At 38.4% G+C, this 26406-nt stretch overlaps 1 protein-coding gene across 4 annotated transcripts; it reads right to left on the minus strand.

The window, feature by feature from the left end:
- Positions 1-5753: 5753 nt before the first annotated feature.
- UCHL5 (ubiquitin C-terminal hydrolase L5) lies at positions 5754-25742 on the minus strand. Of its 4 annotated transcripts, none has more exons than XM_075710147.1 (11): positions 25661-25742; positions 24124-24187; positions 22248-22353; positions 14336-14461; positions 14188-14249; positions 13980-14110; positions 10613-10676; positions 9405-9507; positions 8836-8946; positions 8222-8320; positions 5754-6331 (listed from the first exon to the last, which is right to left on the minus strand). In XM_075710147.1, exons 1-11 carry the CDS (start codon positions 25740-25742, stop codon positions 6287-6289), a joined length of 993 nt encoding a protein of 330 aa, XP_075566262.1. In that variant the 3' UTR covers positions 5754-6286. The 4 variants fall into 4 exon arrangements, with proteins under 4 accessions (XP_075566262.1, XP_075566261.1, XP_075566265.1 ...); XM_075710146.1 differs by having other exon boundaries at positions 8836-8949; XM_075710150.1 differs by lacking the exon at positions 8836-8946.
- Between the last annotated feature and the right edge of the window lie 664 nt (positions 25743-26406).

The following is a 26406-nucleotide window of genomic DNA, read 5'->3' on the forward strand; positions in this document are numbered from 1 at the left end:
CCCAAAACCAGAGAACTATAAACATAACTATTTCCTCCACAGCTGTTTCCCTAGGGATGCATTTCTATTTATATTTTATTTCACAAGAATGCTCAGGGACCTCAGAAAAAAATTTGTATTTTATAATACCGCATAGTTCTGATCTCAGAAATGTATAAGCTTTAAGAGAAAAGTTTCACTAGCAAGGCACAAAGCTATCAAGCCCATACATCCTTAACGATCTAATTTTGACTTTTTTTTTTTTTAAACAGAAATAACTTTTTTGCCCCTCTAAAAAAACCAGTATCTGTAACATATTTCAACTATCAATAAAACTTTTGTTGCCATAATTATTAAAACTTTTCTGAGCACTCTCTAAGGATTTGCATTGGATACAGACTCTTAGGGTAGCAAATCATGTTAAAATGCTTTTGCAGGAACACCAGCATTCTTTCACACACGTATTTAGCGAACACAGGCTATAAACTTGACACGTCTTCACTGAACTTTCCTATTACATTTTTGAGGTTGAAAACAAAGAAGTTGACCAAAGTTCCAACAAGTATTCTTTGTTAGGCATATTTATTTTACTCTAGGAGTAACTGCATTGTTAGTTTGATGCAGCTTAGCCATCCTACTTACACCCACTAATTTTGAAGGGACTTCTTCATATGCAAGGTTCAAAACCAGCCTGACAGTATATGCTTCAGCATCAACTCTAATTCTTCCAGAGATCTCCCTGCCTTCAAGCTCTTCAAGCTGATTAAGCAAGCATTATTTTCACTGAGTAACGGAATGAAGCATTTCAGCTTTCTCAAGACAGAATTGAAGAAGTACTTCCAACTCTGAAGACTACTAAAACATTCTGTGTTTGATGTTCATCAGAAGCCAGAACGTTCCATATAGCCGCCTTACAAATCCAATAAGGTTGGATGCTACCACTGCCATACTAAAACACGCTTTAACTTACTATGAGGTTGATCAGCCACTTACCAAAAGAAATATACAACATGACTGAGTTTAAAATGAAACATGAAAGGTTTAGTACCTACCTGATTAGCTAGGTACCACACAAGGCTTTGGAAACACCTAGAATGTAGAATTGTTTCCCTTCAAATCCAGTATAAGCCAACTTTTAAGGAAGCTGAAGGATAATCAACTGAAAAGATTTCAGCCACCACAGGAGTAGTTTGAGGGATGTGTAAGAATTATTTCCTTTCTTTACATTCATAAGGTCTAATCACAGAAAACATGTAAGAACTAACACAAAACTTTGATTTACTGATACGATGTTGGGATAAAGGACATAAAGAGCACAGCCCATGCTGTAAGATCACACCTGAAGTCTGACAAACATGACATGCGCACTAACACATGCCCTATCTTGGACAGGTAAATATTCTTATTCATCACACTAGTAAGTCCCGTACCACCGGCTAAAAAGACGTAATTTTTGTTTTCTGACAAGTGAGTATAACCTGAAAGCAATAGGTGATTTGGTATTTTCAAGTTTTTGTGCTAATTCTATGACTTGGTCAGGGAACAAGAAAGAATATCTCAAAGTTCACAACCAGTGCTTCTGAGAACTGCTGCTTCTCAGCCAGTCATCTAGAAATAAATACAGGTCTGCAGTTTCTCTGGATACACTACACAAAGCATGGTAAATGCTCTGAAAGCTCAGGTTGACAGTCTAACTGTTACAAATAATGTGAGCCAAAATAATTCTTCATGTATATTTACCTTAGCCTATAACAAATGCAAGGTAACACATTTTTACGACTTTCCTTAACAATGACAAATGCAACTATGCTTAAAGATTTCATTACCGGCCACAGGTAAAACACTGACTTGAATTTATCATCACATTGTCAGTTGTACAAAACTTCTTAGAAGGTAAGAATGTTTCAAACAGCTCCTTCACTTGCTGATAATCACCCGTTTTATGTAGTGCTAGGACAAGACTGCCACAGCCAACAGAAAATATTAAGAGAAAAATACTTTTACAAATCTTAGGGATAAGAAGTTACTTAGCTTAGTCCCATATGGTTGAAATAAATACATGCTATCTAGTCACCCTTTCCATAGTATTTTTCTACTTTTAGTCCCCATTTATGTAGCCTTCATAACCTCACTGCCCAAAGGTCAGATCTTTTGGAATATACACCACTACTGCAACTAAAGTAAATTAAAAACTCCTTATTTTATCTGTTGCTCATTCACTCTTAAGAGTATACCAACACTGCAGATTTAACTAAGTCACTATGACCAAAAGTCTTGCAAAGATAAGGACTTCTAGCACTTTAATCCTGGAAACTCAAGGATAAATCCATTGTTAACTAATCAATGACCTTCAATATTACCCTGCAAGGTAGCAAGGTGATACACGTGCAGCGTAAGCTGTGGGAGGGCAAGGATAGCCTCCTACAGGAAAAGTTTTGAGGAAGCATAGAGAGGATTTATGGACATTATCTTAAAATGTAACTTAAAAATAAGAATTTGTCAGTGAAACTGACAAGTTTCAAATATCATCATTACAAGATTTGTTGAAATTTTCCAAGTTAAAGTCAATTTCAGAAAACGCTCCGGGAAAGACATTCAAAAGGAGAATTTTGTACAAATAAGTGAGCACAACATAATACATTTTCCATCTCCAAGTGGTATTTTTTTTCCCCCTACAATTCTCTTTGTATTTCTATGTTGGGGAGGAGGGGGGGGATCATTTTCCTCTTATCTTTTTATGGATAAATAAAAATTTCTCTATCATAACAGTCAACTTAAGTCATGTTTCCCTTTCATCTCTAAGCGATGAGAAAGTCATTAAGCATTCACTTTCTGGAGTGACCCTGTTTTTATTGATTACATTGAGATAACTTGTACAAAAGTACCCATAGACTTCATATCCTCCATCTGCTACCTCTACAGCATCATGAGTATAAATAAATCTGCTATTCGATCTGACATTTAAGAAGCTGATATGCATATGTACAGATAGCATGACCATTTTCCATACAATACCCGTGTATTAAAAGCAATGTCATGAACTTTAAAGAAAACCCAGATAAGCTCATTTGCACTACTAAATGAAATAGCCAGTAAAGAATTATGTCTGTAGAAGTTTTAGATGTTGCAATTCAAATGGAAGAACTGCCAGTAACAGGTCATTTCCATGAACAGATGTAAACAAGTATAAATACCTATTCTAAAGATACAAAAGCACTGGCCTTGTATATGCCTGCCAATTTTTATTCTTCAAAGTCTCCCTGCCTCCTTTCACAGAGTAAAAGACCATGTCACCAGTACCACAACCATCTGGATTCAATCTTTCCTCGAATACTTTGCTCTGCTCAAGTTCATTCTATCTGACTTCTCTGTTACCGAAATAAATTTTATTTGGAGTAGTACACTGGGGGGGGGGGGGGGGGGGGGGAACGGACGACGGACCAACAAAAAACCACCCACATTTTTCTCTGAAACAAACACTTAGTGAGTCTAGTGGTATGTCTTCCTTCTTCTCACCCTCTTAGCCAAAAACCAGGCTACTGCATTTTCATGTGTCTTTGGGCAGCTATTCACTTAAAACACTGTTGAACATGCAAACTTGTATTTTAAATTTTGTATTTGTATACCAAATTTGTATTTTAAAATAATTTGTGTACAAAATATAAAATGTTACCCTGTGAAGGAAGAAATCAAGCTACAGCAGGACTTTTTTTTTTTTTTTGTACTGTGTTGACTCGCAGCCAGAGAACACCACTGTGAGATCACACTGAAGTTTTACATTAGGATTTTATGTTCACAAACTTTTAGCAAATGGGAGACACACTGACCTCTTCTGGGCAACAGGAAACAGCAGCTGTATGGCAGAATTCTTCACAGAAACTGAACTTACTGTTTATTCTCATTATACCCAAATTTCAGTCCCGACACAGCTACGCCACGCCATATGTTTATACCAGCAGAAAGCAGTAGCCCTTGAAATAAATCAGAACATAAACCTTTCACCATTCTATATACAGCAAAATACAGTATCTTAAAACTGTAAGATGGACTAAGGCCCAAACCTCTGTTTGGATTTTTTTGGCACCTTTAATTTAGTGATTCATCACCTTCACATACAGCTTTACATTCACGTGACACTGTCCTAAAAGTAAGCAACATACAAATAATTGACTTTAAAACTAAGATACCCATTATGAAAAATGGTTTTACAAACTTGGTGAAAATAGTAAAAAACTAGCATACGGGTTTGATCAGGGAAAAAAAGATTCTATAATGTAACAAAGTGCACTAGTTTTGAGTTGTTCTACTTATGCATTAAATACCTTTTTAAAAAACCACATTTTTCACTCACACATTGGACTAACAAATTTTGCTAAAATTTGATCTTTACATCCATCCTCCTCTTTTCATTCCACAAATCCAGAAAGTTTGCTTGCAATATAAATTATTCTAATTTCTAAAAAATTACTATTAAAATTTTTTGACAATTGCAAAAATAATTTGCTGCTTTAGCAAAATTCCTTTTCCTCTTGTACATGCCCAAGCATACAAATAAAAGGAGAATAGAACGACTAGAGCAGAATTTAAGTTGACATCTATGGATAGCAAAGTTTTACTGTAGAAAGTATCAAAATTCTCCAAGAATGTCAGGGTGCAGCAGGAATCACCAGGCTACCACTTAAAAAGACAGAAAAATCTTTTCAGCAGGTTGAAATGGAGTTTAGAGTATACTATTAAGATCAGAAATGCCTCTTTACAGAAAAAGTCTTTCCCTTCCCCTAAACAATGCTGCTGCAATGAATTACTAAAGTAGGGAACTCTCACACACAGTTTATGTTCTCATCAACCTCATCAATTTTTTTTTTGTACAAAACACAGACATGGAGATCTCCTGTTCTTTTCTGAAACAGATCTTACCCTTCCAGCCACATCAATTACTCGAGTGGATCCTTTCAGCAGAAGAGCACAGTATATGTTTTACTACTTTGGCCAACATCTTATCCTGTCAATATATATGCAATATATATGAAGCACCGACAGATAACAGAATTTGTTTCATATCAGAGTTTCAAAAAATTCTCTAAATACAGTATACTCTAATCATACAAGCCTACAAGACCAAAGGATCTCACAGTTCAATGAAGCATGCCTATAGGCAAAGTAAGCGAAACAACCATCTTTTACTGGTTTTAAATGTCTTCCAAACAATCCAAGTTCTTCTGCTTGTTTTTCTATCTCTTGTCTGAGTCTTTTAGGAAGAAACTGGAAGTTTTCTAAAGGAATTTATATACACTATACACTAACAGTGTTTCAGTAAATCAAGTATTATGTATTGTTACAATGGCCTGCCACTATCCTTACCAAAACAATTTGCCTATTCATAGTTCACATACAAGCAGCACGAAGAAGGTAGGACACCATGTAAGCTCCATTCCCCAGACATTCCCTTTGGTCCATGGCAGAGAGTTCAAGCATCTTCCATTACAATGTTATCAAAAAGAATCTTCCATACGTGTTTTTTCCTCGTATTAAATTACCTCCCAGGGTCAATTAAAAAGCATTGTTTTAAATACTTGTATTTAACATACTCTAGAACAGTACTACCTTATATCCGAGAATATTAACTCATTCTTTCTAACCCAAATTTAGAACACACATACTCAAAGTCACAAGGCTGAAGACCTCCAATACATATCGTAATCATCTTACCCAATAATAAAATACCACAGAAGAAAGTTTGCCAAAATAAAAATGGGAATATTTATTATCTTTTCTACTAAAGCAATGCAGATCTTTTGAGATTATACATTGGTCTTTGCAAATGTTTCCACAGCTAAATTCATACTTTTCAATTTTGTAAAAAAATCAGACACATACTTCATAAAAACAAAGACACCGGGTATGTCACTGAACAATTGGATAGTAGTATAATTGTTAGTAGGGATGAGCAAAGAAAGCTCATGCTTATACTTAAACTCTGGCATTTGTATCATTATTGTATATTCAAGTGGGACAAAATGGGTACATTTCCCTTGCACATTTTTAGGTCCACTTCCCAAGCTTTCAGAAATCAGATAGACTGTTAAATACTGAATTTGACCAAGAGAACCTAAATATTACTTAGCAGTACTACATGCACAAGATGCAGGGGAAGGAAGAAAATTAGACCCGTGCATACAGTACAAGACAAACTGTTACAATTGTCAAACGTGCGCTGGACAAAATTTGAAGTTTATGAAAAGTTTTATTTGTTGTCATGAAAATAGTTTCAGAAGCACATAATTATATGTATTTTGCAAAGTCATCTTCACTTGGCCTCCTGAACTTTCTTGGCATTCTGTTTTTCTTTCGCCTAGAAAACAGGGAGATGGTGTTAAGCTCTGCTAAGACAAAGATCATCTTTTTGGAGCTTTGAATGACTACTCATTACATTTTTGAACATTCAACAAAATATGCTGTAGAAAGAGACATTTTAAATGTAAATTTAGACCCTTCAGAAGTATCCTACTACTATTTTACTAGGTTCATATGTAAAGCCTTTTAAGAATACATAGAGATTTAAATATTTAATACAAAAGAAACTGTAAGATTAGGTAACTTCCATAGGGGAAAAGGAGAGGTGACAAAAAGCACTATTTTTAAAACATAATTTAACCTTAATTTTTTTGTACCTCCATATTAATTTCATTTAACATAGAAGTAACTCTTCCTAATGAAAACATTTCATGTCACAAGAAAACACTGTGTTCAGATATACTGATTATGACAAATTAAACTCTGAAGCAACCAGGATCTTAGTTTTTTAGATCTTTCAAAAGAGCAGAGTGGGAAAAAACCCACAAGAGTTCCTACCAAAATATTTGCAAACAGATTCTCATACAACCTGTATCAATTGATAGTTCAAATTGACAGGGAACTAGCATTTTCTTCCTTATGAATTCAGTGAAAAAAGATTAGGCAAGTAGCGGGGACAATTCAGGTGCAATACTAGCCATCTTTCTGTCAAAACATTTGTTCACTCTAAATCAGACTCCTGCTCATTACCACTTATTATTGAACAGAACTGGATCTAAATTCAGTGATTTAGAATTAAGATTTGTTATCACCAGCCGCTGAGGTCCACTGGAAATTTACTCGTAAAAGAAGCTTGATGGTGTTATAAATAACTCCTATTAACATGAAATGGCATTAAAACTTCACAAGTTACTCAAAGAAGGAAAAGATTAAAAGCTGAACCCAAAAGTTACTGTCTTATAAACTACTGGCCTGCAAACATACTCTCCTAAGTAAATTCAGCTAAAGAATGTACTCATTAAATAATATTTAACTCTTTTCATTATAATATAGAGATTCTTTTTCGGTGTGAGTTCAAAATTAGGGATATTGTCTATGGCACATGAGTAGATATGCAAGCCAGCACCAGTCGTCTTACAATTCAAGTACTTGACTTGCCATACAGTTTAATAAGCTTGCCAAAGTGACAGACACTTTAATAACCAAGTCTTAATACAAACCTTAATAGTAAATCAATGTTAATAGCTAGACACCTTAAAGTGGTGAAAACAATGAGCCAGTAAATCAGTACAAGAACAGAGAAAATGGAGAACAAATTTCAAGCTACCCAAGTTCCCAGAACCTCTGTGCAAAGGTTGCCATCTAGTGTTGACAGCTAGATAAATCAACAAAACTGAGTATTAAAGAGTCCAGGTTAGCAAAAGGGATCAATCTTACGCATACACATCTGTGTACGTATGCATTTAAATAATCTTCAGTTCAAAAAGGGATATCAAGATAGTATGGGGAACTCTACCACATACTAACTGGAGCTACACATCAATTTTAATAGGACTTTTAATTTCCCATGTAGAAAAGCCCAAATCATTTGTGTCTTGTATTGCAGCATCTTATGCCCTGTAATGTGATCGTTTAGCTGATACTGAATTGCCTCTTCCTACAACACCATTAGAAAAATTTCTTTAGGTTATCAAAGCAGAGATACAGATTGCCTTTGCGTAACAGTGCAAAGCTGGTTGGTCCCACAATCTCCAATCTCCATTGGAATTGTGCCTCTTGAGAACTGCAAGGGACTATCAGGTAAATTAGCAATATATCTGAATGTAGCAGTGTAAATAAACAAACCCATGCCATTTATGCTTCCAAGATATTTGACTGCATTTTTAAGTAGAAGGTATGAAGAATTATAGTAATATACTGTTTCTTAAGTCAGCTAGGAAATACTCACTTTTTCTACTAATGGTATTAACTGTTGGTGCTCTGCTAGAGTCTTTAATAATTCCATGATGAAAGGCAGGTAGTTATGTTTTCTTCTAATATTTTCAATCTAAAAATAAATTAAAAGCATTAATAGAATTGTAATACGGCTAAATGGGGATTTTTCCCATCCCCATCATTGTTACAACTAACACAAAGTCCTCCTAGTAAAAACAAAAAAAATCCTACTTAGTAATAGGCCACTGTTACATATAGCAGGGTAATTAGCAACTCCAGCAAGAAAAAGCTGATCAGCCTTCTGGGGTGCATAAAGCAATTTCTCTGTAGAGTTCTAGAACTCACTGTGCTTAAAAAAAAATTTGAAGTCAGAAAGATACAAAGAAGTGGCAAAACAAAGGGAGCTACAGAGACCATTACAAACTGACCTGTAAGCCTTATGCTAAAAGGAAGCAAACTGGTAATTAACCCGTAAATTTAGGAATGCAACATGAATTTACATAACATTGTCTTTCTAGTACCCATCCAATTTCTTCAGATTAATTGCAGCAGCCTCCCATAGATATAAAGCTGACGTTTTCTTACAACTACCTCAATAGTTTAATCAGAAAAGCAAAGGCTACATACCTTATATCTTTTTAATTTTTGGTTCTCTTCTTCAATTAACATCTGGTATTTTGCAACTTCTGATTGTATAGAACTTAACATATTACTACTTTGATCTGTATCCATAGGCTCCTCCTTCAGAAAGAGTTAAATGGATGACATTACTGCATTTGTAAAATTTTTTTTAAATTAAAATAAGTCTTAAGAGTATTTGTATCACAGAAAGATTCAGTTCTGCTTACAGTTATAGAAACATTCAAGAAATTTCCACAGTTACTTATAAGCAGATTAGCTCAGGTCCTAGGAAAAGAAGAGTTCCACTACCACGGCAAGTTAGTCAAGACAGAGAGCCACAATGACATAGTCATATTGTACCAAGCGCTCAGATTGGCTCACTCGGAACTAACCAGAGCTGCATCACAGCATCCACACAGCACTGCACTGTGCTGGACACATATGTAGTAATCCTTCCCTGTTTTTTTTTTAGTGATACTCCATTTGGAGCAAGGAAAGAAGGAGGTGAATAATAAAGCAAAGACACAGAACCATTATCGGAGAACTACTCCAGTAACTTAAATACCATGGCCTACCTCTGCAAGTTGCTGCTGTAATTCTGCAATCCTCTGCTCATATATCATCTTTCTGTCAGATACAATAGCCATCAAGTTAAACCTTATCTCACCTTCACTGTATCTAAATGAGGAACAAAAAAGAAAAACACCCCAAAAAACAGTTTCAAAACTGATCACTGACATGACAACTCAAAAACCTCCTCCACCATTTCATTATAAGGGAATGCATTTTGTGGAAAAAAATTCTAAATGGATCTATTAAATTAAGTTGTGCTACAGATCCAATCTTGCCATGAAATAAAATCAGACCTCAGATGAGCACTATCCAATATGTAACTCCTAATAACCTCCTCTCCCAAGACATTACTATTCCTGTCTGTGGTCGCAAAAAATAAATACGGAAATTGTCCAAAAAAGAAAACAGAACATGATACAGTTGACAAAAAAACTTGCACAAGACTGCCGCACACAATAATCTTTACTTTCTCATTACTGTTACTTGTTAAACAACATTGGAGACTTCCTCATACAATGTGAAAAGTACATTCAACAATTAGACTAGCAGGCCTTTCAGAGTTTAAATTCTCCAAATGCGATTTGGAAGTAATGTTTTGCTCATCAAAAAAAAGTCATCAAGTAAAAGACTTTGAATTATTTTCTAAAAATGGCATAAAATCAACTTTATTTCTAACATGTTTGGGGCTGCAGTTTGGGGTCAGAGCTAAGAACTAGGAAAACTACAGTATGTTTGTCTAGCTTAAATTTCTAAAACAAGCCACATACCTAAGGAAAACTTGTTTGCTGTAAATACCAGCTGCATGGATATAATTATTATCTGGTATTTTTAATTATAAGCTCACACCCAAACTTTATCCATAGTAATGGCACTTTTAGTTTTCACTTGCAAAGACCCACAGTTGTCTAACAGAGCTAATAATCTTGCTCTTCCTTTTTCAGAGTACTAGTGGGATCTCTCTTTGCTACACAGATAGCTACTTTGATTAATCATACAGGAACACAGCATATTTGAGATTTATCTATCATCATATTTGGCTCATGGTGGGCAACAGGTTCTGAAGTCACACAGTGATATGCACATAAAGAATGATGCAGAAATGTCATTCCTTAGAAGTTCAGTTGAAAGCTTTTAATTGAAGGAGATTAAGAATAAGGAATTTTTAAACATATATAAGGTGCTCTATTTTAAAAGCATCATGACCATTTACTTTTGTATACGTTTCTCTATGACAGGCCGTACAGCACTTATCCAGTCATCTTGATTGCATGCACCTAGAAAAAAAACACAAAGAAAAAATTAATTTTCTTTGCAAAATTTATTGAAAATTCAAGACTTGTATAATTCAGGCTTATGCAGCAACTTCAGAGAATGTAACAAGTTCCTCCTTGGCAACTGCACTCTCAAATTACTAAGGTGATTTTTTTTTTGTTTTTTTAGGAGGTGGAAGACACATCTTTTAGTGACAATATTTAGATAATATACTGGCCAAAGCAACAGAGCAAAAGTAAATTTTAAGGCCATAAGCATCTAACATTTATTTTGTTGAATATAAGAAACAATGGGGGGAGGGGGAGAGTATGTTATGTAAGATTTTTATGACACAAAAGAAATTAGTGTGAGTAGTTATAGCTGTTCCATTTAGACAAAATAAAAAGTTAATACTATGTAAAGGCAATACAATGTTAAAAAGTGAGACACAGAAAAAAAATATAATCATAGAATGCTCTGGGTTGGAAGGGACCTTTAGAGGTCACCTAGCCCAACCCCCCTGCAGGGAGCAGGGACAGCTTTAACCAGATCAGGTTGCTCAGAGCCCCATCCAACCTGACCTTGAATGTTGCTAGGGATGGGGATAAGGAAGCCACCTTACACTTCCCTGACCTGTTGCTCCTATCAGCACAGCAAAACAATCAAATCCCAAGTATCTATTTTTTCATGTCTGCACTCCATGAAGGACACCCCCTCCCAAAATCCACGCACAAGTAACCTCAATAGTCATAGGTCAATTTGATTCTTAATATATTAATGAAAGGAATTAGTAAAGTAGGTAAGAAAAGGAAGTAAAGCATGAAATATAAGATTTTAACTTGGTATTTTCCCCTCGAACAATGTTCCTGGGTATTTTAAGTAAACAACCATCCTAGAAAAGCCTATAAGTGGCTAGAGCTATAATTATAATAATACTAATCTTAGCATCCAGATAGACGGAAACAAGGTACAGAAAATGCACGTTAAAGCCTCACATGTAACAGAAGCTATGCCGCACATCCAAAACCATCACTAACACTGTACAAGTTGTAAGAAGCACCACCTGATTCTTCTGGATTCTGCCTGTGCTACAGTTTAACACCAAAGAGAGTATTTTAAAAATATTTCATTATATGCAATGTTGGCTGCGGTTTGTTACTATTCCTTGCCCTTCTAATGAAGAGATTAGGTAGATTTACAGCAAGACAAACTCGTTGGTGTTTTCCTAGAGAAAGAATCCCACCCCTCCTCATTTAAAAGCTGCTAGCCTTGCTGTAGGTGGTAATTATGTTGAGGGTGAATTGCTGTGGTTTCTGTCCGGCAACACACAGCACTGGCACATGCAATCCCCATGCTGTCTGGAAACAGCATTACATCAAACCATCCAAGCTAGTGGCTTACACAACCAGCTACAGCCCTTTGAAATCTGTCAGCTCCAGCAACTTGCTATGTGCACTTCTGCTTCTCAGACATTAGCTTCATCACATTTATCACACAGGTATCGGGCTCCTTTAAAAATAAAATTTGGAAGCATTGACCTTTAACCTAACTTAAAATCTTACGAAGAAAAAATACCCCTACATATCAAACAGCAAGCAACTGCTTGATTTTAACACCAAATCTGAACTCAGTTCTGAGAGCCTATGGGAGCATCCATGCAACACTAGAGAGGAACCTCAGAAAACACAAGACAGCACCAAAAGGGAAGCTGCACAATGCTGCTAGCAAAATTAGTTAATGAGTTAACATGGAACTAGTCTAGGGATCCCTAATGCAGGGCAGCATTGCACACTGTAAGCTGGCACATCCCATAGCTAAATCTGAGTTACGGATCAGGTTCTTAATTAAATGCAGTTCTGCTGGGATCCCTGCAGCAAAATTAAAAATCACTGAGAAATCTCAAATCAAACATAGCATTCAACTTCATGTCTCCAGCTGTCAAGGAACACCGTCGTGTTATGTGAAGACCTGTGAATAAGTAGCTTCCCCTGAAATCAGTGGGACCAGACAAAGCACGGAACTGCTCAGCCCAGGAACAGCTGTATCTGCCCCAGCATGAGAGCTGTGTGTTAAGAATGCAATAGCCTGAGTCACAGAATCACTGCATTTTCTACACAAATTGAAAACAAACACATTGTACTTTAACAAGAAATGCTGTAACTATGTCCTTGGAGGATAAAAGGATATATGATAGATAACTTGATTTTAAGATAAATGAGAGAATAACTGAAGGTGATTTTGTAAGTTGATAATGCCTCTTTAAAAATGTCAAGACCTTAAAGCAAATGAAGAGCCTCATGATCTTGTGACCCTAAAAGTTATGTTACTGGTAGGTCTGCAGACTGTATAGTCTCTCTAGCCAGACTAAAGATGAGATTTAGCAGCAAGCCATTACTCAGCCTAAAATTAAATACAGTTGTCAAGAAAACTGGGAAAACACTCTGGAAATGGAGCGTGGAACATATTGAGATTATATCAGACTCAAAAGAAAGTGCAGACACATGATAGGCACTGTAAAGCGTTTCAAGACACAAGATGGCACACATATCACAAGTTACGAAAGATTACAAGACACAAAACAGGAACAAGTCTTACAGAGAATAAAACTATGCTACAAGTAGCTATGCTTTTTTAAACCACTGGGAAAATACTTGCTATCTAAGAAGAAAGAGGGCAGTGTGTTAATGCCAGCCACATAATGCATAAAAAGCATATGGGGTCAGCTGTGTACATGCTCTCACAGAAGAAACAAATGATAAAACAAATGGATAGTTTATGATCAACCTGGAAAAAAACAGCTTTGAAAACATGACATGGAAATTGTCTTGGGTGACAATACCACAAAAAGGAAGACGTAGGGAAAAGCATTAGCAAAAGGAACTACACACTATCAGTAAGGAATGCCAAAAAGATTACATAGTTTTACCAGGTTTTCTTAGAGACAGCTCAGAACAACAAGATATTTCCTCAGGTAAGGAGAGCAAATATCCACAAGAAGTGGGTTATGTAAGCTTCTCTCTTGCAATAAAAGTATTAGGGTATCAGAAGCCCACTGGACTGCGTGGCCTGTTCATTTGATTACTGAATGAAAGGAGAGAATCAGAAACATGGAGGAAGCAGGAAGAAAACGGCATTTTCAGACCAACAAAAATAAAACAATATAAATGGCTGCAAAGAAGTACAAGCCTGAACAGCACATTAAGAAAACTTTAAAGACGTTTATTTTAATAAATAACTTGGTTTGATCCTATAACATACAACCAATTTGTTGCAATAAGCTACTGTTAAAATGAAGGATGTTCAGAAAAAAAAATATAAAATATTACCTAAATCAATTGGTCCTTCCCTTAAGCCATCTAGTTCATATAGCCGTCCATTAACAGGAACATAGCTTACAAAATGAAATGCATCTTCTTCTTTTGCTGAAGACTTTGCATCAAATTCAAACATCTGTTGTCTGCAAAGAAAATTTTTAAAAATCTGAGATTAAAAGGAATTTGCTCAAATTTTGCCTAGATTTAAAACATGTGTTACCTGGCAAAACTGTTGTGAACTTGCCGAATTACTTCCGAGTTGCTTAGTGCCAAACCTTTCATCTGAAAGTAAGTAACAAAATTCAACTGTAAGCCAACACAGATGTAACACTATAATACTTAAAATACAGAAAACAGTAGGCACTTACCGCAGCATCAAAACTTTGTGAAAATTCTTTAAATTCTGATAAAGTCTCTCCTAGATGGATATCTTGATGAGCACAATTTAATAGCACACTTACTATGGCTTGAGTAGCACAAGCATTATTAATTACCTATAAAAAAGTGTTGAGAATTTGTTCAGTACTGGTGACAAAAATTTAAGCAGGGCAACATTTTTCATTGCACACTTTCTATGCTGATTCCCATTAAAGCTTCACTCTAAACGAGGCAACAAATCTAGTCTGAGTAGCCACAGAAAAGCCTCTGCTGTAAGAATAAATGAATGCTGTATGGCTGTCATATACAAATCATTGGTAAAATTGGTATTTCACACCTCTGCTTAGAAACTCTGACATTCTACTGCCTCACCACCTCCCTGAAGTGATTAAAAAAGAACACAGAAGAAATACACGAACCCTCTGATCTTAGTGGAAAAACAAAGTCCTCCTCAAAGCAAGTTGCCCAAATTACATTACTATATCTATGGTCTTTAAAAAAAGTCAACTCTCCCAAAGAGAATGTCCTTCAAATAATCCTACCAGGAGTAGGAACTCAAAAAAGAAAAATTTATTTGGGACAATAAAGCACTTTATGGAACTTAGAATTTGTATAAAAAAGTTGTGTGGGACAAAAAATTTCAAATATCCTAGGGATAAACTAACAAAATTTAGAGGTGTTCCAAAACGTAAAGATTTTTTAGAAGATGGTTTGCTGAATAATGAACCATATGAAATTTTAGATTTTCACTTGTTTCTTAATTTACAATATACCTATCCTTTTCAACCTAATGTTTAAGTTACTAGTTTGTGTGACACTGTTCCTTAAATCATTAAATATTCCATTTTTAGAAAATATAAACAAACCCCTTCATATTACAGCCATTTCTTTAATGTTGCTTAGTAACACCCAAACTACAGTATTTAAGAGGAGAGAGACAGACTACAAGGATTATTATATATAATCTGAGATTTAATTAAAAGCACAGTAATCAAATGGTATAAGGCCATAATACAAGAAAGACTTCATATTAGCAGTTTTTTCTCTGTGAGCTACAGGCTAGGAAAAATAACGTATCTTCAGCCTACAAGACTATTTTCCAATTGAAAAAGCTACTTAAACCCTAGGACTGGGAGAGAGCATGTTGATCTTGTATTAAAAAATTGAAAATTAATTTTGGGCTGTGAATGTGAAACCACTTCCAACAAGAAAGGAGAAAGGAAAAAAAAAAAGAGTAAAAACAACCAACCTGTTTTACAATCAAAGCTAGTCCCTAACAAAGGAAAACTACTATGTTAATACTATAAGCTGCATCGTATATTAATTTTCTATACTTTGGGGCGTTCTCAGTTCAGATTATGTCTGTATAGTGCCGATGATAAAGAAATAATAAAGCACTTCTTAATTTACAAAAAACACAATCTAGTTGACTTAAATGGTAATCAAGGGAGTCAACTACACACGCAGGACAGATTACAGCAACTGAAATGCAAATTAAACAAACTGCAGGTACACAAGCTAAAGGCTAGAGTTCACACAATGACAAAATAAAGGACATAGAAGGAAAATCCATCAAGGGCAGAGAAACAATGAACAGCAGCAGAAAAATTAAAAACTGCAGACTACCAGAGTGACATAACTCGAGAGAATTAATACTATAACATAAGAAAAGGAACCGAGAACTAAAGATTCACTGAGATAAGACTAGAGAATGGTATCAGAGACAGTTGTAAAAGCAGTACTAGGATGAAAGCAGGAAGATCCTAAGTGGATTAGAGTGGGCTAACCTGAAGCTGTGGTTACAAACATTGTAGTTAAGCTGGCAGAGAAAGGAAAAAGAAGGTAGACACACTTGTGGTGAAGAACTACCAGAACAGTGCTATTACAATGAAGGGAGGGTCACTACAGCAAAGTGCACTTGTTAAATGGTAACTAACACAGGACATTGTAGGGAGAGACAGCACTACGTGGTAACTATTTTTACTGAATAATCAAGATGGAACAATCAGTTTCTCTGGCAGACCACTAACCCAATAATGGCTTCAAAAAAGGTAAAGGAAATTAAGAGAGATTTTGTGCCCAGAGGCAAGATCAACACAGAAACTGTGTTGGACCAGTTAGGGGCTTTAAACAACAGCAAAAGAGGAGGAAAAATTAAACTCGGCAGGGAATTTGTGGTCTCATCAAATATTTGCCTTTCAGCATAAATATATTTTTGTATTCAAACCACAGTATGAAAGAAGTCTGTGTAAGTATATAAAGACCAAGCTAAACAATCTTGTTCTTACTGCTAGAAAACAATATGCAACAGATGCAGATCTTAGACCAGTGCCCCAAGCTGTTGAAATGGAAATACATTATAGAAGTACAAATACTGTTCAGAAAGTGAGAAGCAGGAGGTAAGGAAAAGGCAGCAAGAATAGTCCTGTAGCAGAGGAATAGAAGCAAGTGCAGGTGATGCGCAGAAGACAACGGTGTGTTCCTGGATCTAGATGACATGAGAGAACTACCAAGATGGAAGAAGGAGGTACCTAGCTAGTGGTAGTTCATGGGCAGGGTGAAGAGCACAGAGTGAGAAGGCGACTGCAGTACCAAACGTAGATCAGTGCAAGCTTTGTTTGTCACACAGGCACAGCATCCTATCAATACACACAGCCAGTCCAGCACTGCTATACACACAAGCTAGTGAGTCCTTTGAGAGAGAAATTGGTCAGGATACCCATCTACCCTAATTTCCAATGTCTCTCTTTCTTAAGGTGTCTCAGCACTGGCAGAAAACGTTTTCTGCATTTAGACAGCATGACAATATATGCAGGTTGTCCCAGAAAGATTTTTATTTTGGCTTGAGGAAACTTTAAGAGGATTCTCTGTATTTGTCCAGGAGTCCCAACATTTGCCAGTATATTTCTGTCCAGGAAGTCCTGGTGATATATTTGATTGATCAATATTCAGGACTCTAACTTAAAGCAGACACCCATATTTGAAAGATTTGCTAGCAAAGCTACAAGGTGTATTTAATAATATTTGAAAGAAAATAATAATATATATACACAGATATATATGCACATTAGTGAGGTGATCTCAAAGAGACCTGAGAAGATTGCCAAATCACCAAGTGAAGCTCAGCTTAAAACAAAGGAACCACTTGAATAGGCTACTCTGGCACACTCTTCAATTAACATGCATAACTTCATAAGCATGCACCTTTCCCTAAGGATTCAGTCTGAGCTTCTGGATCAACTTAAGGCTGAAGCACTTTAAGTTCTTGACTTGCATCCTCTGTCTGATGGATTATGTATTTTGTTTTTCAAAAGGCTGTGGACAACCCTGTGCTGCGACTGGTAGTATAACCAGCAAATCTCTAGGGTTCACTTACTACGCACCCCAGTGTTACAAAACAGTTGGCTTTACAAAGCTCAACGTGAAAAATTCAGCATTAGGACAGAGTTCCCAAACTTATTCTTGTTTAAAAAACGTATCTAAGTTTATTTGGTTTTATTCCTTTGGAATAAAAATATAATCTTCCTATAGTAATATAAACAGTTACTGAAAACCTCTTTTGGACTTTGATTAGATGTGTTGCAAGTTCATTTTACTTCTTATAAGTTATCTGTTATCCCAAGTTTAGTTTTAACATGGATATCTGGTCTATCTTAATGCTACCAAACCTGAAAATTTCAAAAATTTTGAATTTGAAATCAACTGAAATACTAAAAATGTTAAAAAAATACATAAAAACCACTTCCATTAGTGGCACAAAGATAACTAAAGACCAATGTTTCATTATTAACAATATCATTTAGAAGATGCTCCTTCTGAAGGTATATAGATTTTATTCCCAATGAATAAAGTTAATGTTTTTTTTAATCACAATTGTAATGTTCTATCATCACAATGCAGCATAAAATAAATACGTGGCACAAAACAAAGGCATGATACTAATATTTCAGTAATAAAACCTGAAGAGGTTATTAAACTAAAAAATTTTAGTACATTAAGTCTGCAACAATGGCATTTTTTTTTGTCAAGAGACACTTCCACTTCTGCAGTCATCAGCACAGAATACAGCTATTCAGACCAGTGCTGAAGATAGCTGAATACGTGGAGTGGTACAATTGTGTAGCCACTGTGTGTAAAAATAACAGCAAGGGCCTACTTAAGCAACACAGAGATCAGGAAATTCAGAGTTAAGGCTGAAATTGTATCCTTAACTCACCTCATTGTGCCTAGGTATCCTAGCTCAAAGGGTATGTAAGATCATCCAGAGTTCTGTGGCCTCAAATAGAGGACCAAATCATACCTAGGCATAACAGGGAGGCCAAATTTAACATGAGTGCACATAAAAGTGACCATTAAAAGAAATCCTTTAATATGCATGCATATTAGACAGACTTTAAAATTCAACCCCCCCAACATACTTGTGATTTAACTTTGAACAAGATCTAGTAGTCATTTGGAACTCAACTACAACATCACTATGAAAGTGGATACGAGTAAAATGTGAGCATGCACAAGCTTCTTATAAAAAAAACTGTGTTTCCTAATGCAATTTTAAAGATGTTTTGCTAGAACCACTTTGAGAGCTGTAGCCTTTTACATCTAAGTAAAGTGTCCTGCCCCCCCCACAAATGAAACAATTTTTAAGATGGAACATTTAATTAAAATGGAACAGAAACAGAGCCATGCTGTAATAGCATCATTTATTTCCCATACTAAATTGTTGTTACATATTAACAGTTACTTAGTTTTGCTCATACAGGATTCAGAATGACACTTTAAAATTCTCTGCAGTAAAACTGATTGTACCAGATCTCTTTAGATGATAACATTTAAAAGAAGAAAATGTATGGGAAAGGAAAGAGAGCCAAAGACTACTTGAGATTTTTAGGGCTCCAGCGTCATGTCAGTTTTGAAGATACAGATCAACAGACCAATAATCTTAAGTGTCATAAGAATTTTGCTAACCCAGAAAACAAATCTATTTGTTCTGGGGTTCCAGCCTAGAGATGAACATATGGTTATTTCAGTCATCACTTTTGAAATTAAGGGCAGGGTGGGAGGGAGTCTTGACATCTGAAAAAGATTCTTGAAAGATAACAAAACCCCCATCCTCAAAGCCACCATAACATTGGACTTAAAACGTGCATAGAGAAAATAAAAAAGGCATGAGTCCAGTTGCATGACAGCTGGGAGAGTTGCTATTTTACGACAGAAAGATTTAACATTAGTGCTTGTCTTCCCTTGTGCTCCTGGGTGACTTCAAAGGATTCAGACTGCAGTTTCAGGAAATGCAATAACCTCAGCACTACTATAAAGAAACTCCTCTCTCACTTACCTGTTACCAGCTTTGCCCATACAGACTCACTGAACACACACACCTCATAATGTGGCAGGAGAGCAGCTGAGAAAATATGCAGAGAGAATCTACAGGAAACTGCTGGCTGATGAGCTGCACTGGCTCATGGAAGTTCAATGAGCAGCTGAGCCATTGCAAGAGAGGAGCAGAACCATGAAGTCAAAAGGAGACACACTGGAGGACTAAGACATCCCGCTCTCATCATCAGCAAATCATCAGATCAGCCATTTGCTTGAGAAAACACTATCAGTCCTCAGAACATAGCTTATCAAGCTTGATCTCTAACTAAGGCTAACTTCCTCCAATGTGAAAGTCATCAGAGCTAAACTGGTATTACAAATCCCCCCAAAACATCAAAAACAGTTTCTTTCATTTATCTGTTGACTTTGAATTTTAATTTATTTGTGACTATTTCACTAGTTGTTCAGTCACAATACCTTAGTCCAGGCAAAACTGAACTGACATGAAACACAAGCATATATGTGCATCTGCAAGAAATGTTTTGATTTTGCTAAGCCACTGCACTTGACTAACAGACAATACTAGAACATGAAAAAGATATTCTATTTTTAAACTCTTTGCAAGTTACTTTTGAAACATATATTCCATGTCATCAAGTGGCATATCTAGGGACTACCATTTTAAAATAGCGAACATTTCTAGAATTGCCTTCCATGCTGAAATTAAGAGTCATTCCAGCACACCCTCCTTAAAGGCAGCAGGTGAAGGAGGGGGGGAAGATTAGAAAGTTCCTACACCTCCACAAAGAGGTTTCAGGCTTAAGAAAACAGTAAAATATGAATGCTTCAAAGAAAGCTACAAAATAATGAAGACTTTTCATTCTTAGCCTTTAATTTTCTGTTTTTATTAGCAAGTCTAACATTATCCAAATTTTCTGAATGTACATTCTGAAATCCCAGCTTAAAGCTCAAAGCTCCTCTTAGCTACTTGCTTTTAAACACAGCATCACACTTCAAAAAGGGAAGTGGCGGAGAGGGGGAAAAAAAACCCAAAAGTAGTAGAGCAAGTAGACAAACGCTTTGAAACTTCTCAGCATCTGCAAGAACAGCAATTCTGGGAGAACCTCATCTACTCACAGGAAACAAGAAAGATGAAATCCCTTGAATGAGGGTAAATCTGCCTTCATCTTAAAAAAACCTCTTTAAATTCATTCAGAGTAATTTCCTCCTGCCACCCTTTGAGAGTTATATCAAGGATTTTCCCTGAGGTTCTTTGCATCAAGGTTATTCTGTAGCCACAGCCTACTGATCACTAGCAGTATGCTTGATTAGGTAGAAATCATAACCTAAACCAGCATCTATCAGACCTATCAACATATAAAGACACTTGGCAAACAATTGCTGATCATTGTATCAGAAGAATGGTGGACGCTGCTTGGCAGGACTCAAGAGCTGCAGCAGGGGAAGAATGAAGAAAACAGTATTCAAAAAGACCAGGGAATAAAGTCATCCACAATAACGTGAAACAGTAAGGTGACTATAAAAGAAAAAAATTAAAGATGATTATCTGCACAACAGAAGCACGTGTACAGAGTAGCCAGGAGAGCTACAGATATACCTAACGTTTCCATGGTTTTCCATATTTCTGTACTTTTAGCTGCAAGTGTGTGGAGGCTTTGTTATATCCTGAAATTTACACACACACACACTTCTGTGTTTGTGGAAAACAAAACAAAATACCCCATACAAACCCAAACCCAGCAATCAGTGTATGTGTCAGTCTTCATAGAAAGCCTAATAATTTGCCCTTTGATATGGATGCTTTGTAATTAACACATGTAGGGCTACACTTCTTGTTTGGACTGTTACATTTATCACTGTTTGAGCAGCACGTCTTGAAAAAGAGCTAAAAACATTTATTAAATACTCCGACTTTTATTCTGGTTACTTCCTCTTGCTTTTCTTGCTTGCAAACAATACACACAGCAGCCTGTCAAAGCTAACATGAAACTTCAGTACTACTGAGTATTTAATAAAACACAATGGATTACATCAGCAGAAACAATTTTTCCTGTAGTTTCTAATTTAAACTCACCTTTCTGATTTAAAACTTCCACGGCAAAATGGTCTACAAACTCTTAAAGGAAAGTATTATCCTAGTTATACTGCCCTGGCTGCAGAGCATTTGAGAAACACAAGAAATAAAAACTGAACCAAAAGAAACATTTCTTCCTAGAATTTGTTGAAAGTGGTTTCAAAAAATAATTTGCTCATTCTGCTGAGAACATTTATCAATTAATTCTCCACTGTACAGAAGAGTTACTTACTCTTAGAGGAAAGGGCTGACAAATAAATATGAGCTTTACTCTTCCATACCTGATGATATTTTTGCCTGGCTTGACAGATCAATCTGATTTGCTCTGTTAATCATCTTTTAATACACAGTTCCTACTCTCACTTGTTAAAGTTATCTCAGCTTATAAAATGTTAATTTTTGTGTACATATTAACGAAAAGATAGTTTATTTTTTGGTATTAAAAGCTATGTTTCATGACATATCTAAGAAAAATACTGAACTTGCCGTACCTGTTTAGCAAAAAATATTGTATCCAGTCTGGAATCCTGAACAACAGAACCTGCTGGTTCCTCTCCAGGCTGCCACTTGAAGAGGAAAATCAGCCCATGTACTGGCCTAAAAAATAAAATTGATAGGGGGGGAAAAAAAAAGTCACCTGTACTGATGAAAAGTATCAAAGCCAGAAATCTCTTCTGTAATTTATATTCTGTATGCTGGTACAGTAATTCTGTTAATTATTTCTTCCTAAACATAGGGAACTTGCACTGAAATGTTCAGATGTGGCCTTTTAATTTGGCAAAACATACTTCAGGCTTCTTTCTGTATCTGCTAAACAATCCCAATCTGAATTAGCATTTAGTCAGTGATTTTCATAAGTCAGGACCAGTTTTCTTGGTTACTGTAAGTATTACAGTTGCACAACACTCATTTAAATTTGTTAGTGATAAATAGCTATCAAAACATTTGTCAATCATATATAAGACCTGGAACTAAAGTTTTGGTAATCCTTCTAGGCATAAATGAAACATTCAAAGAGGAGCTCTCGTGAAACTTCATGCTTTGAGTTATTTGAGAAGTAAGAGAAATCCAGTTTTCTCTTCTACTAAAATTGTCTCGCTTTTCAGACTGCATGTCTTACATAGTAAACAGCTTTTGCTACATGTTGCACTGTATTTAGTACTCCCATAGAACAAAATTTTATTAATAAAGGAAACAATTCTTACAAAATCTATAGGTACATTAAAGCAAAAACTTATTCATCGTATCAACCCTAATTTAAGGTCATCGCTGCAAAAAGTGTATCTACAAAAGGTAAACATACTACTGTACTGCATAAGAAACTTTTCCTAAACTCTGACCAGAAGTCCGAGATGTCTTTTTAAACAGTGGGTCCACTGTGGGAATTTGAAAAATGCTACCTGTTATTGTAGTTTAACTTTTAGTGTTTAAGTTAAAATATTTTACATGTGCGTGGGAAGGAAGCTGGCCATCACTCAAGACTAGAAAGATACACATCTGACAGCACAAGCAAGCAAAGTTGTTACTTCATGAACAAAACAGGTAATGCTCTGATGAAGTATCATATGAAGTACATAGTGCAGGCAGCAAATAAACCACTTCTCAAGTAACGTTTCTGCCAGTGTCACTTCTCAAATATTTTCAGTCAGACAAAAATTCTAAACCTACATCTTCTGTACTAATTGCTACATCTTCTGAAAGATTAATTATACAAGCATAGGATATCCACACAGGAACAGAATATGGTCTGGGTTAGATGGCATTTTCCTCTTAAATTCTTGTATGTGAACACAGATAACAACACATGACAGACAAAATTGTAAAAGAATTAGTATTGCCTAATGAGGGCAGAACTGTTCCATATGATACCAGTCATTGTCAGCTATAACAAGACTATTTGAGTTCAAATACATATGGAAGTAGCTCTGCAGGAAAAACAAGTTACAAAAGTACGTAAGTACAGTAAATTAATTAATTTGAGGCAACAGATGTAATACCATGTATGTGAGGAAGAAGGGAGATAAAGCAAGGAACAGAGGTTTGCCAAAGAATTTGGCAAAGGATATAATGCAAGGCAATGACAAAATAATTAGAAATCTATTTTCACATTCTACCTGCTATTAGCGTCTCCTTCCAAAACCAGAAAAGCTAGATTAAGTACCAAGGTATTAATAAAAAGTAACTTAATTGCCATGTATTCAATTAAATCAACACCCTAATAAACTTCTGTGGAAACTGAAGAAAAAACAAAAGAACCCCCCCCCCCCCAAAAAGGCCACCAAAAAACCACCTGAGTTTAGTACACATTCTTTCAGCAACTTCAGACAAATGTGCATAAAACCAGTGCAGATTAGAAAAGTGCCTTACTTCAATTTTTCAAAGTTCTCTGGTTCCAAACTCCATATTTCTTCAACTTGTGCTCCTCTACAGCCTGAAACAAGGAAAGATATGGGTTTCTTTAACTACCCCATTTAAAAAGGACACAGCCAGTAATGACAGACACATGAAAGAACTACAGTAACATTTACAACTTGTATGTCCAGGTTATGGAAAAGTCTATTTACAGGGTTTAATGCATCTTCATTAACAAACCAAACAAAACTGGTTAAAAGAAATTATTTCAACAATTTCTCCTGGGTATGATGATGTTGTCTTTATAACGCAGCTGCGTTCAAAAAAAAAAAAACCAAAGAAACAGAGGAGATTAATGTATCTTTGGTCATCTCATATCCTTTGCTCAACTGAAAATAATACTGTTTTTAAAGACATTGTCAGCCACTGCAAAGCAGAACTTAAAACATCTATCTCCAGAAAAAGACCCGCGGTAGTAGACAAAAAAATACCATAAACAAAACACTCAAGCAAGACATTTGCATAAGACAGAGCCAAAAAAGTTCAATTCCTTAGCATGTGGAGGATTAAGTTAAATAGAAATACAAAAGGAGAAGCATGCCTGGACCTCACTTGTGAGAAAAAGATGTGACAGAAATTACAAATCAATGTAACCCAGCATAAAGTCATTTTGCTTCTTTGGCCAAAATCCTGTGTAGACTTATCTGTTGTTATAACCATATAATCACAGCTTTGCCGAAGATATTAAACGCAATTCCACATAAAGTTTAACCTTCTAAAAGCCAAAGCAGCCCGTTGCAGGCTGCCCAGCCCGCTGCCAAGCGGCACAGCTCAGCTTGGTGGCGGCCCGTTCCACACCGCCTCTCCCGGAGGCTCCGTCAGCGCTGGCACAGGACCCGAACGCGTACGCAGCCCTTTGCAAACGCGAGTTCCTGCCCGGTACGCGCTCACCGAGCCCTCCGGCAGAAGCGTGAGGGCGCCCGGGGCGCGGAAGGGCCCCCTCTCCCAGCCCGCCCTGCCGCTGGGCACCCACCCCCCCGACGCCGGGACCGCCTGGGCCGCGGCGGGACAGCCCGGCGCCGCGGCGGGGGCTGGGGGCCCTCACAGCTCCCCTCGGCCGAGGGGCGGCCGCTGCCCGCGGCGAATACGTGTGCGGGCTGCCGGGGCCGCCCGGCGCTGCGAGCGCGGCCCGAGGCCGGGACAGCCGCGCAGAGGTCACAAGAGCCGCCTTCATCGCCGCTCGCGTCCGTTCACCGCCGCACCGCCAGCCTCCGCGGGAGCACGTTCCGCGACGCTCCCGCACCCCTGCGGCGGCGCGGCGGGGCCTCGGCCCGAGCCTCCCCTCCGCCGTGCCCCGCGTCCCCTTCCCCGCTCAGCCCAGCGGGGCCCCGCGCCCTTCGCCAGGGACCCAGGCGGCGCCCCGCTGGGCGCGGCGGGCGGCCCGGTCTCGCACCCGCGCGGGGAGCGCCGCGGCCACCGGCAGAGCCACGGCCTCAGCCCCACCGCCTGCCCAGCGGCGCGACCCCAGCGCCCGGCCCCGCTCCTCGCTCACCGAAGCCCTTGATGAGCTCCGTGAAGACGCCCGGGTCGCTCTCCATAAGGCACCACTCGCCGGCGCTGCTCCCTCCCGACATGGCGGCGACCCGCGCGCTCCCGCAGGCTCGGCGGCGCCGCCGCCGGCCGGTTAAGCTGCGAGGCCGAGGCACGCCGCTCCCTTCCCGGCAGGCCCCGCGGCCCACGCCGCGCCTGTCATCTCTATGGTGAGGCGGGGCGGGCGCAGGAAGCGGCGGCGGGATTGGATCCGGGGCAGCCGCCCGCTGCCGGCGGTCGCACCGCCCCGGCCGCGGAGGGGCCGCGCCTCCCCGCCGCGGCTCCGCTCCTGTGGCGGCGTTGGGGCGGCGGGCGGAGGAAACCCCCCGCGCCGCGGCGGGAAGCGGTTCCGGCGCGGCGGCGCCGCTCCATCCGGGCACTGGGGTGCGGCCGCGGGGGGCGGTGGGCGCGGCCCCATCCGGGTCCCGGGGATGCTGTCAGGGCGTCGGCGGGGCGGGGCCGGGCTGCGGGAGACGCGGAGCCTCCGACGGCCGGAGCGGGACCCGCCCTGCCTGCCCCCCGCGCCCGGAGCCGGCTCCGCCGCCGCCCGCCGTCCCGGGTGCTGCCCCTTCCCCGCCGCCCGGCGGCCGCCGCAGCTCCCTGGGGCTGCGCCACTGCTCGGCGTCGGAGGCCGCGCTGGCCCGGGCAGGCCCTGCCCCGCGGCCCCTCCCAGGCCGCGGCCTCGCAGGCAAGTCGCGCCTCCCGGGG

Source organism: Pelecanus crispus, chromosome 5, assembly GCF_030463565.1.
Source record: "Pelecanus crispus isolate bPelCri1 chromosome 5, bPelCri1.pri, whole genome shotgun sequence".
Taxonomy (NCBI): domain Eukaryota; kingdom Metazoa; phylum Chordata; class Aves; order Pelecaniformes; family Pelecanidae; genus Pelecanus; species Pelecanus crispus.

Bases quoted from the DNA above. Each gene is read 5' to 3' on its own strand.
- UCHL5 (XM_075710146.1), bottom strand. From the start codon at position 25,742: ATGTCGGGAGGGAGCAGCGCCGGCGAGTGGTGCCTTATGGAGAGCGAC. The intron at 22,354-24,123 runs GTAAGGCACTTT...TTTATTTTTTAG, and splicing joins GAGAACTTTGAAAAATTGAA to GCCAGTACATGGGCTGATTT. The intron at 8,321-8,835 runs GTATGTAGCCTT...ATTTATTTTTAG, and splicing joins AAAAATTAAAAAGATATAAG to ATTGAAAATATTAGAAGAAA.